The sequence below is a fragment of the Cetorhinus maximus genome, chromosome 6, assembly GCF_964194155.1.
Source record: "Cetorhinus maximus chromosome 6, sCetMax3.hap1.1, whole genome shotgun sequence".
Lineage (NCBI taxonomy): Eukaryota > Metazoa > Chordata > Chondrichthyes > Lamniformes > Cetorhinidae > Cetorhinus > Cetorhinus maximus.
Window position 1 is genome coordinate 40,341,853 of NC_135884.1, and position 18,556 is coordinate 40,360,408.

Consider the following 18,556-nt stretch of genomic DNA (forward strand, 5'->3'; position numbering starts at 1 on the left):
ATTCCGGTGGGGGGTGGTGGGGAGCTGCAGTCTTCTTACCTTTTGGGGTCATGTCTTCTTTGCAGCAATCCTTGTCTAAGAGCACTGAGAGGTGTTCACGTGGCACTTTAACTATGGCACCCAGCGTGATGAAGCACTGTGGTGACAGTGTGGCGGGTGAATGAGAGTCTGCCCGCCATTGAAAAGGCGTGTTTTCCAGGAATGCATAATTAATGAGGCAGGATTAGGGTGATACAGCATGAAAAGCTGCCATTGTGGCCGGCAGGTAAAGTGTTCTTTATCTCGCCTGCTACTGCACTTAATGCAAATCAGGGATGATTCCACCCCATGTCTTCTGGTGTACTTTCACAGCAAGACCACCATTTTCAGCTTCAGGATAGACAGCCAGGAATATTCAAAGCGCCCAAGGGGGAAAGGAAAACAGTCAAGCAAGACAAATCATGGTCTGTTTATAAAATGTTGCCCTTTTGGGTTGAGAGATATATTTTTCACATTTAAAAATAAATAAATTATTGCTGGTAATATAATAGAGTAGCTATAAAAATGTAAAATTATTTATATAAACGTTTTCCTTCCATCAACTTTGGTTGATTCTCTTTTCCAAACATTAGATGAATTCAATGATGAAAATCCAGAACATAATTTTTAAGCTGTTCAAAAACATTATTATTTTAAAATCACAACAGAGTCTATAAGGACTGACAACTGTTATATTCCTGAAATAGCCTGGTGAAGTTTCTGCCTTGTAAGATTATTTTATGAGCAATTCTTAATATCATGTGATCAACGGCCAAAAATTTGTCCTTGCTTTGCATTTATCCCACAGGCAAAGTCAGAGTCACTGTGACATTGTAGATGGAATTAATGTAATATGTAACAAGTTTTGAGACACAAATGTAGTACATAAACACGGTTTAAATACTGCTTCTAATTTTAACCAACATCTAACCTTTCTGTTAGTTACATATCAGAAATATATATTCTCACCGTGGTCACTGCGGTTTTAGGTTGATTAGGGTCGCTGTCAATAGCTTCCACACTGAGGTTATACCGGTGAACAGATTCATAGTCTGGTTGTGTAATCAGCTCTATTGTTCCTTCCTCTGGATCAATCCAGAATCGTTTTATTACTTGTGAGTCTCCAGAAATTATTTTGTAAGTCACCGCATTCGGTGGAAAATCGTCATCTGTGGCAATAACTTTCCCAATCTTGTGTTTTGCTGTTTAGACAAGGTAATTTTTAAAATCTAGTTTTTGAGATGTATGCTGGAATCTATAATGTGCAACAAATTAGAAGAACTGTGAATGGTGGAGTCATTTCACAAATACACACCACTGGCATGAAGCTACAGAGGAATGAAGGTATGGTAGACATATTGGCCCAGATTTTGCAGTTGTTATAACAACAACACTGTCAGCATTTACTGTCATTTCATGGGAAGCTGACAGCAACTTCTGGCTGGCACCTGCACACATGCGCAGTCAAACACAGAAATCCAGAAGTTGCTGTCAATGATGAAATGTCACAGACCTGAAACATTGGGTTGCATTTTATGTGTCCTCACCAGGTGTATCTTTGGTCGGGGGTGAGGCACATAAAAAAGGAGTGCCCACCCCACTACATTCATGCCCACCCCCATGCTCACCCTCATATTGGGGTATGGGAGGGTGCGCGGGTGTAGAAATTGGCAGCCCACCCACCATATTTAAACAAATAATCAAGGGTCAATTGGGCTTGTTACCAAGCCAATTGACCCCAATTGACCCCTGAAGAAGGGTCATACGGACTCGATATGTTAACTTTGTTTTTCTCTCTCCACAGATGCTGTCAGATCTGCTGGGTTTTTCCAGCATTTTCTGTTTTTGTTTCAGATTTCCAGCATCTGCAGTATTTTGCTTTTATTTTGACCCCAAAAAATATACTGCCCATGCCATAAAAAGATTGGCGTGGGCTGTCGGGTGGGAGTGGGCAGCCCGCTTTTTAAAAAAAATTTCAAAGGGTGGGAAGGAAGCTGGGGGGAATATCTTTGGGAACTGCCCTTTGCCAATCAAGAGGGTGGCATCCCCTAAGATAGAAACCCCCCTTTCTTCCTATCCGCCACTTGCATCAAACACACCACCCCGACCCCCACGCCCCCCTCCCTAACCTGCCCACCCTCCCTGCCCAAGACCCTGGGCTTTCCTGTCTCCAGGATTCATTGGGCCTTCTTCTCCTTTGCAATCCCGGCAACACCCACTAATGTGCTCTTGGTGCTGCCAGGACTGATGGAGCTGCCGGCCAAACCGATTGGCTGGAAGATCCTGAGGGCAGGAAGTCCTCCTCAGTGAAGGGCAGAAGTCCCACATTGCATCTATTTAGCCCACCTGCAGCACGTAATGGCTGCGGGATGGGCTGGCAAGGAATGTGTCGACTCCATGTCAACTTTGCTTCTGGGGGTGGGGGGAGTGGGGGAGGTGCAAACCGCCCTCATAATATTCTGCCTATTATCTTTGCTTTGCCCTCCACTGATACTGCTGAGCCTCTGAGCAGCTCCAGCATTTTCTGTTTTAATTTCAGATTTCCAGCATCCACAGTATTTAGCTTTTGTATTAGTAGCCCTACCAGTGAAAACAGTTTCTCCTCTTTTACTCCTTCAGCAACACTATTAATAGGCTAATGAATAAGGTCAGAGAATGTGGAATCAGGACAAGTGGCAGAATGGATTGTTGGCTCATGTCAAGCAGTGGAGTAAAGAGTTGTTAGTCAGAGTGGCAAAAGGTAGGAAGTGGTGTTCTACTAGGAACAATCTGGGACCACTTCCCTTCACAATTTATAGTAATAATTTGGACTTTGGAATCAAAAACACAATTTCTAAATTTGTAGATAACACCATTTAGGGGGTTATAATCAATACTGAGGAGGACAGCATTAAGTTACAGGAGGCATTAATAAACTTGCAGGATGGGCAAATAATTGGCAAATGAAGTTCAACACAGATATATGTGAGGTAGTTTGTTTTGGTAGGAGGAATAAGGAGGTCACTGATGATTTGGAAGGTGCAAGTCTATGTTGGATAGAGGAATAAAGGGATCTCTGAGTATAAATACATCAATCACTAAAGGTTGTGCCAGAGGTTAGCAAGCCCATAAAAAAAGCAAACCAAGCATTAGCTTTTATGTCTAGAGGGATAATGTTGAGAAATAGGGAATTATACTAAGCTGTGTTGAACCTTGGTTAGACCACACTTAGAGTCCTGCATGCAGTTCTGGTCATCATATTATAAAGTCACTAGAGAGGGTGCAGAGAAGGTCTACAAGGATGATACAAGAAATGTATAGGTATACGTACCAGGAAAGGATAAACAGGCTGGGTCTCTTTTCTCTTGAAAAAAGAAGGCTGAGCATTGACCTGATAGAGATCTTTCAAAATATGAAAGTTTTGACAGAGTGGATACAGAGAAAATGTTTCCACTTGTGGGGAAGACCATAACAAAAGGCCAACAATACAAGATAGTCATCAAAAAATCCAATAGGGAATTTTTAATTGGCCGCCACTGGCAATATAATGCTCTGGGCCCTGCCACCTGTTAAAGCCAGGTTGCCTCCCTCTTTTGACCTAGGTGGCAACACTTGCCAGTTAGCAGCAAAATTCAACCAAAGTTTCTGCAGGGCCCCAGCAGACCCTCAAGACACACCCTGATAAGGGAATGGGGGCAGATCACTAGACAGGTCAATTTCCAGAGTCTGGCTCCGACTTCCCGGCAGTTGTACCCCTCCATCTATTCAGCCATGGGGGGCATATCACCCAAACATAATCAGTGACATTCTTCCTCCTCTTTTACAGGGCAGGAGGGAGCACAGCAGAGCCAGCAGGGGGAAGCCATACCAGCATTACATAGACCCTCTGGAGGAAATGGTTTTATACATCATGGGGATGGTTGTATCCAGCATTGCTGAGAACGTTCAGAGCGGTGGTTTGTTCCGGTCTTATATCTCTTCTCAAATCCACCTCACCCACTCCCTGCTATCTGGCAAGAAGTGCAAATTGCAGATGGTATGAACATGGACCTCTAGCTTTCCACCCCATCCCCCTTCCCTCACCTCAACCTTCCCCTTCTGCATTTCTGCTCTCAGATACCCAAGAACTACTACCTTACCAGGCGCCACAACCTCATGAGGAAGAGTGAGAGCCACACCTCTGATGAAGAAACACCACCACTTGATCTGACGCTCGCAGCAGCCACCAGCTCAAATATTGGCACTGTGCTTAGCTTGGCGGGAAGTATAGAGTTGAGATCTGCGCATGTTGAGTCACCAGGCAAAAGTTGTTCTTAGGTTTACATTGAAATTGTTAAATTATTTAGTCTGCTTTGGCTATGTGCCTGAGCAAAGATATACTGCACCTTGTCTTGTATCTGCAGTAATGTAAGTCCCTGTTAACCGGCATTTTGGTTAACTGCCAGCACCCGTTTCCTGAGCATGCCAGATAAAGACATTATATTCTATATGTGCTTGTGTGGGTGTTTGTGTACTATATATCTTCTTTATTTTAAATATATAAATATTTATAATATATAGATACATACATTGCATAATAGCCAATAAAATTACTCAGAAACTTTCCATGACAGAAAATATAATGACTCACCTGCCTCTGTTTCAAGGACATCAAAGATATAGGGATCCTTCGCAAATTTGGGGCTAAAGTCATTTACAGGTGTAATTCCTACGATCACTGTAGCAGTTGCTGTCAAAAACAATTAAAGAAGGTTATTATTTTACAAGTGTCAGCTTCTGGTCTCACCTGTAATATGCAAAAACGCACAACACAACAATGAACATCATCCCTTCTTTATGCACTTGGCGCTGTACACAAGCTGTAAGATAGTTACTGCTTGAGGCAATAGATGCTTGGCATTTTGAATCAGTGAATAGTAATGATTCCACTGTCAGCTCTAAATAGTTACCACAACAGTCACTTTCCAACTGCAGTGGTAAGTCCATTACCTGAACATTATATTTTGATCAGTATATACCCATGAAACTATAAGCATTGATGGCAGAAAAGAGATGAAAGAACATTCAGCTCAAACACCGAATTCAATTTCAGATTTTTTTTAACAGCTTTACTCCTTTATGAACTGAATCAGAGAGAATGGTTGAAAATCCAAATCATTTATTTCCACTACAAGGTGCAGGCCTCTCTCCAACACATGATAATTAATTATCTGACAATCAATATTTTCAAGGCTGAGTTTTTAGAGAAACAAGTGGAGGCCACTGCACAATAATCAAAGTAATTCTTTGTAATTCACATAATGAAGCAGAAATGGTCTGCTTTATCATTTTTATTTACTAAACTGTAAGCATTGTGTTAAATAAAAACTGCAAAATTTAGCAGTAAAGAGCCTAGTGAGTGTGCTATTAATAAAAGACATAATTGTATGGTGTAAGAAAGTGCTCGAAACTGCTGATTGTGAAGGCTTTGTAGGAGGTTTGGCAAACAACAGTAAAAAAAGCTTCAGAAGGCCAGCAACATGTTAATGGAATGGGCAGATTGGTTGCAGATGCAGTGTAATGTGGAGAAGTGTAGAAGGAAAAACAAGGAATGGTAGTTTATAATTAATGGAAAGAGGGTGAAGGGTGTGGATAAACACAGGGTTCAAAGACATAATTCTCTGACAGTGGGAGTGCAGGTAGATAAAGCCATAAAAAGGTCAATAGTATTTTGGCTTATATAAACTGGGGAATAGAGTAAAAGAGCAATGAGGTAATAATTAATTTATAACACAGGTTAGGCCATGATTCTCAAACTTTTTGTTTGAAGGACCAGTTTTCAGGTGGATTAGTAATCATGGATACCCCGTCTATATTACAATACTATATAATTGAAGAAAGATTAGATGATGTAGATCAACAGAAAGAAAGAGAATGATGACATTTGACAACTTGAAATTGAAAATGGGGTCTCCTACAAGCAGCTGGAGAGGAAAGCACAAGGCTGCGAGGCGAACAGAAATGAGCAACACGGGCAGGATTTTCACAGAGTCGGAAAGACTCCTTGGGCCTTTAAAAATGATGGGTGGGATCTGGATGCAGAAGTTCCAGATTCATTTCCAATAGATCGAATTATTGCCGGCAAAGGGAAGAGTGCAAGAATCACACAGGAGGGAAACGCAAACTCAGCAGGTACATTTGAACTTAGTGCTGAGTCAGACAGATCCCATCTTGGCTGTTCTAAGGGCCTTAACCCACAGTGTGAACAAATTGATGGAACAGATTTAAATTCTCGTGAAGGATGGAGAAGGTCTGTTTAAGTGTCATGATCTGAAGTTTTTAAAGCCCCCCACTCTTCAAACATGAAAAATCAGCCTTAAGGAGGTGGATTTTACAGGGGGTACAGATATTACCCACCCCCCTGACTGAAAAGTCCATCAGCGCCAACCAGAAACACAACTGCCCTGTAGTGATAATATGCTGGGGGCAGCCTTAATTGGATCCAAGTAGGACTTCTGAACCCTGGAGGAAGTTACTCCATAGAGATCTGACAGCCAAGCTGATTGGCCAGCAGTCCTGTAGTCCCAGCAGTGCCAGAATCAGGTAGTGCCACTGCTGGAACTACAGGCAGTCCAAGATAAAGAAACGATGGATCCCATACTTCAGGTAAGTCAGGTATTTTGGTGAGGCCTGCCTGGCAGATTCCAGCGAGGTGGGGTGGGAGGAGGTGGTGGGTTGGGATTTGGAGGCCTGGGAGGAGGGATGAAGAGGGGTACAATCTTTGGGGATTTCCTCCAATGGACACAGGGGATCTCTCAAATGAGGTAACCCCCTCTCTGCTTACAGTAGCCCATGCATTGAAAGCTATACTGAAGAGTTGCTCACCCACTGTAATATAGGAGACAGGTTGGGGTGGGCAAGAAGGTAGCAGGCAGGTAACCCACCATATTTTATGAGCCTCCCACCTTCAAATGCACCGGTGAGGAACCATAAAATTCACCACCAGCTGTCAATGAGAATTAGAGAAAACACCGTGTGCTGGACAGCTTTGACTGACAAGCCAGCTGGTGTAGGTTAGAAAAAAAATGTGACTACATGTTCCACAGTTTCAATAGAGATCTTTGTTGACATTTCCCCAAGGGCTATGAATGCTTGTCTGAGTTTCAAAAATTACAATTATTGCCCTCTCCCCACTTGGGCGCTCCCCCAAATTTACCCCTCCCTCTCCCCTGTATTCATTACCTTTTCCCTGTTTTGCTCCTTATATTGACCTGCAGCTAGAGGCTGTACCTCCTTCTCTTCCCTCCTTGGTCTCTTCTCCTGTATTTACCCCCCTGTCCCCTGAATTTATCCTCCAATTGCCCTGTATTTACCTCCTTTTCCCCAATAAAGTGGGTAAAACAGAGGATGGGGTGAAAGGGGGTTTACATACAGGAAATGGGGAAAATAAAGGAGGATGGGTATAAATATAGGGGATAGGGACAGGGGTAAATAGAACGGGCAGGGTGAATACAGGGTAAATACGGGAGAGAGGTAAATACAGAGGATAGGGAAAATATAGGGAGATGGGTAAATAAAGGGCAGTAGGGGTAAATACAGGTAGATATGGGGTTTTGAGTTTGCAGTTTGTTTGACAGTTTAAAGAGGCTATTAAAGGATTAGCTGTCATTGATGTGTTTACTGAATAGAAGTTTGTTTTTATAAGTGATTAACTACTTGATGAGATTTAAAAGATTTGAATGGGTTTCTTGAATGGGAGTTTTTTTCACTATCAAGTGTGTATGAGTGAGAGCTTCTATTAGATTGTCAGGAGTTTTTTTTTTCATCTCTACATGGTTCCTGACATCTGCCCAAAGTGCATACCGGGTGAATGGCTATGGTGGTAGCATGGGGATATGAGGGGGAATGGGAGGGGTGGGTGGGGGCATGAGATGGCATGAAGTGGCATGGTGGTATGAGGGACCATGGGAGGTGGATGAGGGGTTGTGAAGAGTGAGGGCTAGAGGGCCTAACAGCATCTAAAGCAAGTGGGAAGAAGTGCCAGAGAACTGAAGCAGACCTAGCCAGCCTGCCTCAGCACTTGCCCGCAACCCCCCTCCCCCAACCCCGCACTGAGATGCCTATGATCTGCTCTGGGGCTGGTGGGCCTGACTCAATCCTGTTCCAGCTTCCTGAAGCAAATATTGCTCCTAACAGGATCCTTTAAACTGAGGCAAGTCTGCCAAGTTGGGAAATTTCCCATCTCAAGCTAACCAGCCCAGTAGTGAAAATCAAGCCCTATGCCTCGTGGTCTCCAAGCATGTTATATAAAAGTATATAATATGCTTAAATAAAAGCAAAATACTGCAGATGCTGGAAATCTGAAATAAAAACAGAAAATGCTGGAAAATCTCAGCGGGTCGGGCAGTATCTGTGGAGAGAGAAACAGAGTTAATGTTTCAAGTCCACATGACTCTTCTTCAGAATATTGCTTATTTCAGGAAAGGTTGTCTTCTAGTAATAAATTCAGTCCAATAATTAGCAACCAATTATTTATTCACAATGTCATCAGATAACAAAAAAAAAATGCTTCTATTCACCGGTGTGCGTAGGAATAGTTGAATCAAATACTGCTATTGTCATTTTGTATGTATAACCCACAGCAGCAACCGCCACATCTTCATAATCCAGGTCTTTGGTTCCCACCTAAGAAGCAAATACAACATCTCAGATGGCAGTAATATATGTGTAAGTGAGACAAAGCAATAAAATTCTGCTTCTGTAATTTTGCATTTCTTGTTTATTTTGTTGTATGTTCTGAGTGTGTTTGTGGCAGGAACCAAAAGACAAGGACACCAGGAAATAACATTAAAAGATGGAATATCCTGGAAGGACTGCACCATCATTTGACGAAGGAGGGGAGTTCTCAATTTAAAAGGTTCTCAATTGGAACATGAACCTGAAACTTCAATGGATGCCAGAAAGCGATAGAGAGAGGCCACCGTGCAATTCCATCGCCGAACCTGAGGACGTGGTTATTTAAAATTCCAGGCTGGTTGCATAGGCACTGGCCTCCTCACCTTGCCACAGGAGACTCAGAGTGACATCCGGCCACTCCAAGAGGGTGAGCCAAATGTCTTTATCAAGCCAAGATTAAATCAATAAAAAATATCTTCATTCCCTGCAGGAAACAGAGGGGCGGCCTTTAGAGTTTTTTTTTATACTTACTTGCAGCCTTCAGGTGGTGTAGAATGGAATCCTGAGGACCTACTCCGAGCAAGCACAGGAGGTACTGAGACCAATGGCTTAAAACTGGGTGGAAATTCCAGGATAGTCCGTGAATGATTCCAAACACCCTCCCCACCCTGATACACCACCCAAAATGCTGTCTGGATAAGAGGAGAGGTGGGGTGTGTGAGCAGAAGAAATGCCTCCCCCCATTGATATTTCCAAATCAGATCCTGGACCCAAATTGTGAATCCCTTATTTGCCACAGCCACACATGAATTCTGCCTTTCCTCATTTCCAGGGGCAGAATTTCTGCCCTAAGGTATATAAACAGGAGTTATTTGATAAGTACTAATGCAAATATGCTTGGTGATGAATAAAAGATGTAAGTTTCTTTAGTATTTTTTGAGCTTTTGGCCCTTGCCATACAATCCCATAGTATGACAGAAAAATCTGCCAGTATATTGTGTGTAGTGTGTCATGATATAACCTAAACCACTTCTAAGATGAATTAATGTTTTTTAAACTTTCTGAGATGACTTCTGTATCTAACTAGGAGGGAGAGAGCAAAAAATAGATGTGCAGTGTGCTAAAAGGAATGGCAATAAAACTGCAGAACACGCTGCGGCGTATCCATTAGAATCAATCAGATTCTAATCAATATTCGAATCTAATTGGATGATTGTGGCACCACTCAATTTGGATCTCGTGCCTAGAATGTGAAGTGCACGTTAAAGGGCCCCTTTCTCTCGGTTTCCCAGCATTTTTTAACTAATTTTCCAGATAGCCATCACCATTGTTTTGGTATCCCTAGATTGATACACTTTTCATATTATTACATGCTAAGCTTAAAAATGTGATCTACTCCGGTAATAAGACATAATAAACTGCAGCCACAGTGTACTATATACGTAACACCCACCTGTATAATGTTAGCTGCTCCAGTTTTTTGCTCAAATGTCATTCCAGGCCCAAGGGGACCACTTTCAGGAACATATGTTAATGTATCACCTGGGACATCAGCGTCCATACAGATTAAAGTAGCAACCACTGTATCATGAAGGAGTAGTTCAGGAAATGTAGCTCTAAAAGAAAATTATTTAAAAAGCAGTTATTAGGTAAATTCAGAGTCACAGCTCAGCCTGAACAACACAGTAGTCCAAAGATATTTAGAAGTTAAAACAAACTAACTTTGCATAATATATAGTGGCTACTTGTTAAAGTGGTCTATACAGGTATGCCACTATTCACAACTGTTCACTTTGGCCTGAATTTACATAAAGAGGAATAGCCTCTCCGTCATTATGAAAATGGCTCCAGAGGCCAAAATCCTGAAGTTCCGCCCCTGAATACAGCACCTATCATTTTTGCAAGGGGGGAAATGGGGGAAGGCTCTAAATTGCACATCCATTGTTCACGGAGGCAGCCACACATGTTAAAGTGCAGCTGCCTCAGGTTCTTATTTTCACTAGTGGGATGTCCAAAATATGACTTGTGCATTTTAGACCCGGTAGGAGAAGATCTAAAGCTGAGGGAATCCTTTGGAGACGTGGTGTAACCCTTTGGAGAGGTAAGGTACCCTTTTGGATATGGATCCCAGGACACCTTTGTGGAGATCAGGTGCCCTTTGGGATTGTTACAAGTTGATATCAATATGCATAAAAAGTGCTCTCACTCATTGGAACTGTCAAGCTCATTGGAACTGTCAAAAGGAACTGTCATAATGAGCTGTGAAAAGGAGCTGTCAAAAGGAGCTGTCAAAAAGAGCTGTGAATCTGTCAAGGCATCTAAAACTCCTGCCCTTTAAAGATTTGAAAAAACTGTCTGCAATGTTTAAAAAAAAGTGCTTACTATTTCACTCTGTCTGTTGACATAAGCCTGAGGGTTATCGTTACAGTATTGGAACAGCATGATTGATTTATTTCAATATCACAATGGGATGCCTGTCATTTCACAGTTTGATTGACAGCTCCAAGTGGTTGTAAGCTCTTTGAAGTGTGACAACGAATTCCATTGCTACTTTTCGTTAGGGAGTAAAGTTAAATGTAGTGAATGGGATTTTAATCAATGAGAGTGTTTTGTTTCAATAGTGAATTCTTCAATAGATACTTAAAAACTTTGTTTTACCTCATCTCAGCATGCGTCTTGAGGTATGTCCATGGTGGATCCTGGATGCGGTGGTATGGTAGGTGTAAGGGCAAAGGGTGGTGGGTAGGGAGCAAGGGTTAGGATTAAGCTGGCAGAGTGGCTATTCAAGACCATGGGTGGGTGGGGGTCCTAGGTTGGCATGGAGGGTGTGAGAGACCATGGAGGTGGGCGGGGGCATGAGGTGGTATGGGTTGGCATGGATGGGGCATGGGGAGTGTGGGGGTGTTGAGGGGGTGTGAGCGCTGAGGGCTGTTTATGTTTTATTGTTTCATTTTTATAGCTTCGACAAAGTGCCAGTACACTGACGCTGCCCCCGCACCTGGCAGGCTCCAACCTCTTTCCGGCTTCAGCTGCCACGGCTCCCATTTTCGCTTGCCCACCACTGTGCCTCCCGCACCCACCCCCCCACCCCCACCCCACCCCACCACCCTTCCCCCCACACCCTGAACCAAAAATCCAACCTTCAGGGGCACTTTGTCCCGGGTCGGGTTTGTGGAGCTAGACATTGTCCCAACTCTGCGCACCCGGCCTGGAAGTGAAAATTCACACCTAAGGTCACATTCTGTTTCAGGATATTGTGAGGAAAAATTTGGATAAGGCCTGAAGACAAGCAGGGGGATCACTATGCAGGATTAACCAGCACCTGTTTGTTCTGAAACATGCAGCAAGCAAAGTTTGTGCTGCTGTTCATTTATATGATTGCAGTTTGCAGCAAGCATCAGCGTGCTGTTGAGTGGTTGCAGGAATGAGTAGGAGGTACAAAATTTTGTGAGTTCAAGCTAACCTGAGCTGCTTAAAGCAAGGCTCTTAAAGGGACGCCGTGCATTTTGGCTGGAGCAGGTGCTGGACTTCATTGCAGAAGTGACTTGGACCTGGAAAAGACACCAGAACGATACAACGTGGCAAAAAGCGGCATCCAAAGTTCTCCAACACAGCACTGGAGGCCATGGTGCTGGAGGAGGACAGAAGGAGAGAGCTCCACTAAAAGCCGGGAGGCTGGAGCCCCTCCAGACAAACTCAGAAGGCAATAGGAGCAGATAGTGGTGCAGGTCAGTATCAGCAATGTAGCCCCGAAGAGCAGGATGCAGTGTCAAAAGAAGTTCAATGATTTTACACAAGTGGTCAAGGTCAGTATATCTTCAAATTCCAAATCCCACCAACTGCACCACCAATCTCACGCATTGCTTTTTAAACCATACCCCCCCCATTACTCACCTACCAACAATCTCTATCAATCACAATTCATACCTAAGACCAATAGCTTCACCTCATCCTCATATGCTTAGCACTGCTACAAGCTTCACATCCATACCTCACAACTTGCAAACACTGCCAGCTATTCACCTGTGGCAGCCACATCACCCAAATACATTCCACTGCACTCATTGACACACTTCCCTCCTTCTTGCAGGACAAGGTGGCACATAACCAAAGTAAGCCGCGCCTAATCAGGAGAAGACAGGCAAAGAGTAACCGGGTATGAGTGGTCCAGAGCTAGGCCAGGGGAAAGGGTGCCAGCAAAGATGAGGTCACATCAGGGCCAGTGCAACCAGGGGTAAAACTAGGTGGTTGGCCTGATGCAGCAAAATTTGGGAGCGGCAAAAAAATGGAATGAACTATTCATGAAACTGCATAAGTAAACAAACAGGCTTCAGTGGTGGAAATGAAAGGTCTAGATCTCTGATGTACATCCACAAAAAAACTGACATACGTATAGATTTCCATGTATTTACATTGCAGTCTTTCCTGAAAATTCATATTATATTCCTTATTCTGTTTATGCAACAGTTTTACAAATATGTACATCTAATGACTATTCCAAAACTGAGAACCAGCAAATAATATCAAAGAACGTAATTTAATCTCACCCACTCTATCGTAATAATTGATTGTGTAAATTGCACATAAAATCATCTAGTAACTGTTGCAGAACACAATATTACATCATGTGAGCCTATTACACATTTCTTCTAGCACATATCCTGTGAAAATTGTAGAACGAGAATGTACAATCAATATAGTATTCCCCTTTGTTATGTAAAATAAATCTGTAATTATAAATGCAGAAATTTTATTTATACCAATGCGCAATATTCATTTTCAACAGTTAATTGTGGGTGCGGGCGCAAGGCTGAATGTTCGCCTAGGGTGCATAATACTCTTGCACCAGCTCTGGGTCACACATGTGCTCTGCTGGAGAGGACTCAGGTGTGAGGTTGATGGAGCGACATTCAGAAACAGCTGAGGGGCATGCACAGTGAAATGCTTAGTACACTGCCATAAAACCTGCTGAGACTGTAAAAGAGGACTCCAGAGTCAACTTAGCACAGGGCTTTGTGCAGAGTTTGGAACCCATTATTTCCAGTATGGAAATGATATCCAACTCCATCAGAAAACACTTGTGGGCTCAACCATGACGCAGCACCTGATGGCTGACTAATCTTGTGTTGCAGTACAAACTTCCCAATGTCTGAGTGCTGCAGTGGGAGCTCAAACTGAAGTCATGAAATTTCAGCTTGTTGCCATGCAAGCCCAGCTTTGTGCTATGCAGGCTCAGACTGCTGCCATCATGCTCATGTAGGCCTTCGCAGGAGTTTGTGCTTCAGCAGATTACTAGGATTGCCGAGGCACCTCACCCGGGTAATGCCACTGATTCTGTGGAGCACGAACCACCTAACCTCTCTCAGGGTGACAGCTTTCAACCTCCCACCACTGCCATTCCACCGGTGCCCTTCCTGTTGCTTTCCAGCCAGGCAGACAAGCCTGCTGTTATCCATGTTCAGGTGGTGCAGGCTGAAGCCAGGCATTCTAGAGCAAGGGTTGCTCAAGGTTGTCCTGCAAAACCAATTGCAGTCTCCCCGTTGAAAATCAGCACTATTTCAACAGCTTACTGCAACTACTTGAACAGCACTGCATAGGAACAATAAGCCAGGCAAGGGAACACGGAGGACAGGCAGTAAGGGAGTGCACAAGGGTGATTAGTTGCCTTTGGAATATTGGACTGGTTGTTTAATGAAGTTGGTTTGGAATGGTTGATTTATAGTGGCTTTTTATTTCAGTGTGGTGACAAAGGGAAGATAAGGGGCCAATTTTCTTTACCAATGCGGGTAACCCAACTCAGGAAATTTCCTGATGCGACCAGCCCGCCTTGGATTAAAGGGCCCCGTTAGTCACAGTTGTCACTCCGGGAAGGTAGGGGTGGGACAGAGTCAGGCCTGCTGACCCTGGAAGTTGATCCTTGGTGGCCACAGGGGTGGTTTAGTGCCAAGGTGGCCTGGTTAGAAGCCCTGCTTCATTTCTCTGGGACTTTGACCCTGTTGTTTGGTCAGCTGTCTAACCTTCACCCTGCCACTTCTATGTCAACTCATGCCCAACCACTCTCAATGACCCTTCATACCCCATGCTCATGCCAAACTTGGGTGAAGTTTGTCACCCAAACTTCATGCCCCCTCAAACCCCCCCATACACCCTCATACTAACCATGCCACCTTCATAATCACTCACCTAGTATCCAAAATGGACAGACCTCAGGAAATATGTGGAGATGAAAAAAAACTTCTAACAATCTAATACAGCTCCCACTCATACATACATGATAGTGATAATGCTCCCATTCATGAAACCCATTCAAAGCTTTTAAATGTCCTCAAGTGGTTAATCTGTTTTAAAAACAAACACAGTTCCACTCAGTGATCACAACACAGATATATAAACCTTTAATAGCCTCTTCAAACCAAGCATCAAACTGTGAAACTAAGAAAACCCTCCTGAGATAATGCTTTTGTAGCTTTTGAAACCCAGCTAAACATTCATAATTCTTTTTATTTTCTAACCTACACCAGGTGGCCTGTAAATCAAAGCAGCCCAAAAGAGGTTGTTTTTTTTAGCTCTCATTGACAGCTTAAGCCTGATTTTTTTCTCCAATTTTAAAGAGCAGGGGGCTTAAAATATCAGATCATGACACTTAAACAAATCTTATCTGCTCTTCAAGAGCATTTATGCCTACTCCATCATTTCATGACTCCCATGCTGCAGGATATGCCCTGAGACAGCAAAAATGCGGTCTGTTTGAACTCAGCACTAAGCTCAAATGACCCTGATGAGTCTAGTTTTCCCACTTGCATGATTCATTCCCCACCCCTTCCTGGCCAGCAAAAATTAGGTCTGTCTGAAATGGAGGCGGGACTTCTGCCTGCCATTTTTAAAAGGATGAGGAGTCTTCCCAATGCATTGAAAATCCAACCCAAGGTGTAAGACTGTTGTAGAACAGGGAATTGGGGTTGTGTTCACTGGCATCACAGCTGGATGAACTGATCACAGATAGCGAGGCTGGAAAGGGGATGAATTTTTTGCCTCTTCCCTCCCTCTTCTTCCTCTTGATCCTCCTCCTCCTGAGCTGCTCGTCGTCTACCGTATGACAAAGGATGTGCCCTCTTGATGGCAAGTTAAGCAGGATACAGCTGACCATGACGCATGATGATTATTGCAGAGCTTGTCCAGAGTTGTCCAGCCAGCTTAAGCACACCATTTGTTTGCTTGATAATATTTTGTGTGGCGCCATGGTTCTCATTATTTGCATGCTGGCCACATGTGCTTGGGTTGCACACTGGAGTCATGAGCTAGGTGGTCACCAGGTGGCTCTTGTCACCCAGTACTACCTATGGTTGATGTGCTAGCTCATGTATTGATAAAACAGAGGACTGCCGCATAGTAAAGGCAACATAACAGTTGCCAGGTTAGTGAGCATTCGCCAGCAGGATTGGCATGGGCAAACACCAAATGCACGTTCAGGGAGTGGAACTCTTTGTGGTTTGGATATGACACCTGCAAAGCCATATGTGCATAGTTGTTGGCACTCTGTACCATGGGGAAGCCAGTTAACCTGGCAAAGCCACATGCAAACTCTGCCTGCTTGTCCCTGGCTAGAGAGAATGCAACGTATTCCCCTTTTCTGGTTTAAAGATGCCAGTGGCCTTCCTTGTACAGCAGTGGATGGCGAAGTGGGAGATGTCAGAGATGTCATCTGCTCCAGTCTGGAAGGATCCCTATGTGAAAAGTTCATGCCAATGGTTGCTGTCCCGACCATTGGCAGTGCCTCGCCAGAAGCTTCAGGTCTGTCTGCAAGAGGTGGCGGATTTCAGTGAGCAAGTTAAGCAGGATACACCTAACCACGACAGAGTGACCTTCTTCATGAAATGGAGGCATCAGACACATTGTTCCTCGCTGAGGTGAGGTAAGTGAATTGCAATGTGAAGACCCTGGGTGAATAAGGCCTCCTGCTGACAGCCCTTTTTCCTCTCCTCCCTCTGTGAACAACTTGTTTTCTTCTGCGCTGCCTCTGCTTAATCTCCCAATCATGCTGTAGGCCAAGAGGGATGGTAACAAAGAACCCATGACTAGAAACAAATAGCCTGACCAGACCCTTAAAGTCAGAACCATGGACTTCACCATATGCAATACCAGTCCCTGTAGGCTCCAACAACTGTAAACAGCAGTAAAAAAATTCACTTCTTCAAACTCAACCAAAGCCAGTCGAAATCAATCAGCAACTAACCTGAAAGAAGATGATGATCCCTTTAATTAGCTCCTTATTGCTGCTGAACACATGTTCAGCCATGCAAGGTTAAGACAGGATATTAGCCGGAGCATTGAGCTCAAAAACAGGCACCACTGGTGTCAAATCAGTATTACATGCTGACTGGTGTCACAATCTACTTAGTCTACTTACTTCCAGCCCACAGTCCTAATGCCCTCACTAAAACGGACTGCATCAGAGATGTGTGTGGCAGCCATATTACACCCAAAATGGCAGCTGTGGTGCTGAAAATATGGGTATTACAGGTGCTAAATTATGCAGCTTGTATCTGTTCTTACTTCTCCAGAATGGCACTCTGATCCATTGGTTCTGGTGCTGCTTTGGCTCTGATTATAGCCTGCTGCTTTTGGCATGTAGTTTGTTCAGTTATTTTACAATCATTCACTCTGACTGTATTAACTGCTTTGCACTAGAATTTCAGATAATGTTGTTCCTAATAGCATCTCAAGTATATAGAGATCCTCTCTTTATACCAGTTTGCTGCAATGCTGTCCAATGGGGAGGATGCTCTGGAGTGGAAAGTGATCCTACTCACTGCCAGCTCCTTCTGCACCATTTCCAGTTCACCAGCCATCAAACTGAAGCTAGAGTATTGTGTCACCCCATCACTTATAACAGCCTTGGCTTCTGCCTCCACATTTATTTTGACAGGTGTTTTTGTTACCCACTCTTTGCAAAATACATGCATAAACATGAACTAAATTAGCAACCTTTACAATTACTACCAACATTTTTTAGCTATGTAAATGTGACCATTTACTCATCAGCCCTCACCCACACTAACTCCATAAAATCAGTGGAATCCACACACTAAGGTCTAGATGAGTGCTAATAGTGCACCATCCTAACACCCAATAAGAGGCCCAGTCCATCATGTAACATAATCAGATGAATATAAAAATATAACATACAAAATAGGAGCAGGAATAGGCCGTATGTCGCTTCGAGCCTGTTCAGCCATTCAGTAAGGTTATGCCTGATCTTTCTCCTCAACTTTACTTTCTTGACCAGTCTTCATAACCCTTTGAATCCAAAAATCCATGGCCGGGATTTCCCGTGTCCGCTGGCATCGGGCATGTTTGGCGACATGAGCAGACAATATAGCGAGAAGGCCAAAAATTGGTTTCACAATATCATGAAACCAGTTTGAGATCGTCCGCTCAGCCCATCGTTTCCCCCCATCAGACGTCAGAAACCTCATTGTAATACATCAGCATATCATACATCAGCCAGCCCACCGGACCCATCCCACCCCTGCTGGATCACCCACCCATGTTGGCAGGAAAACACGCCAACGTGTTTCACAACAGCACATAGAAGATGTGCACCTGGAGGGCTGCACTTCGCTCAGGACTTCAAGGTTTCTTTGCCTACCTTGCTTCAGTCATCACTCACAGTCATCGGCGCCAGGCTTCGCAGGCAGCACCACATCATTTTAAGGGGCTTATGGGCAGGTCTCTACCTACCAGATCAGCCATATGTGGGTGGCTTTTCAATGGTTGCAGGGCTAGAGCTTGCTTGGGAAGGAGGAGAAGTGGCCTTAAACAAGGGAAGAGGCTGCAGGATGAGGGCTGTACTGGGGAAGGAGCGTATCCCAGAGTGTGTGTGAGGGCGCATGTTGATCTGTGC

At 43.8% G+C, this 18,556-nt stretch overlaps 1 protein-coding gene across 2 annotated transcripts in view; it reads right to left on the minus strand.

Moving 5' to 3' along the window:
* LOC144681316 (cadherin-related family member 3-like) overlaps positions 1-18,556 on the minus strand; it is a 112,158-nt gene that overhangs the window by 39,662 nt on the left and 53,940 nt on the right. For both annotated transcript variants that reach the window (XM_078542917.1, XM_078542916.1), the window contains exons 10-13: positions 10,106-10,268; positions 8,556-8,661; positions 4,628-4,726; positions 988-1,220 (exon numbers count right to left, since the gene is read on the minus strand). In XM_078542917.1, the coding sequence (XP_078399043.1) occupies positions 988-1,220; positions 4,628-4,726; positions 8,556-8,661; positions 10,106-10,268 (601 nt within the window). The remainder of the gene's footprint in view (positions 1-987; positions 1,221-4,627; positions 4,727-8,555; positions 8,662-10,105; positions 10,269-18,556) is intronic.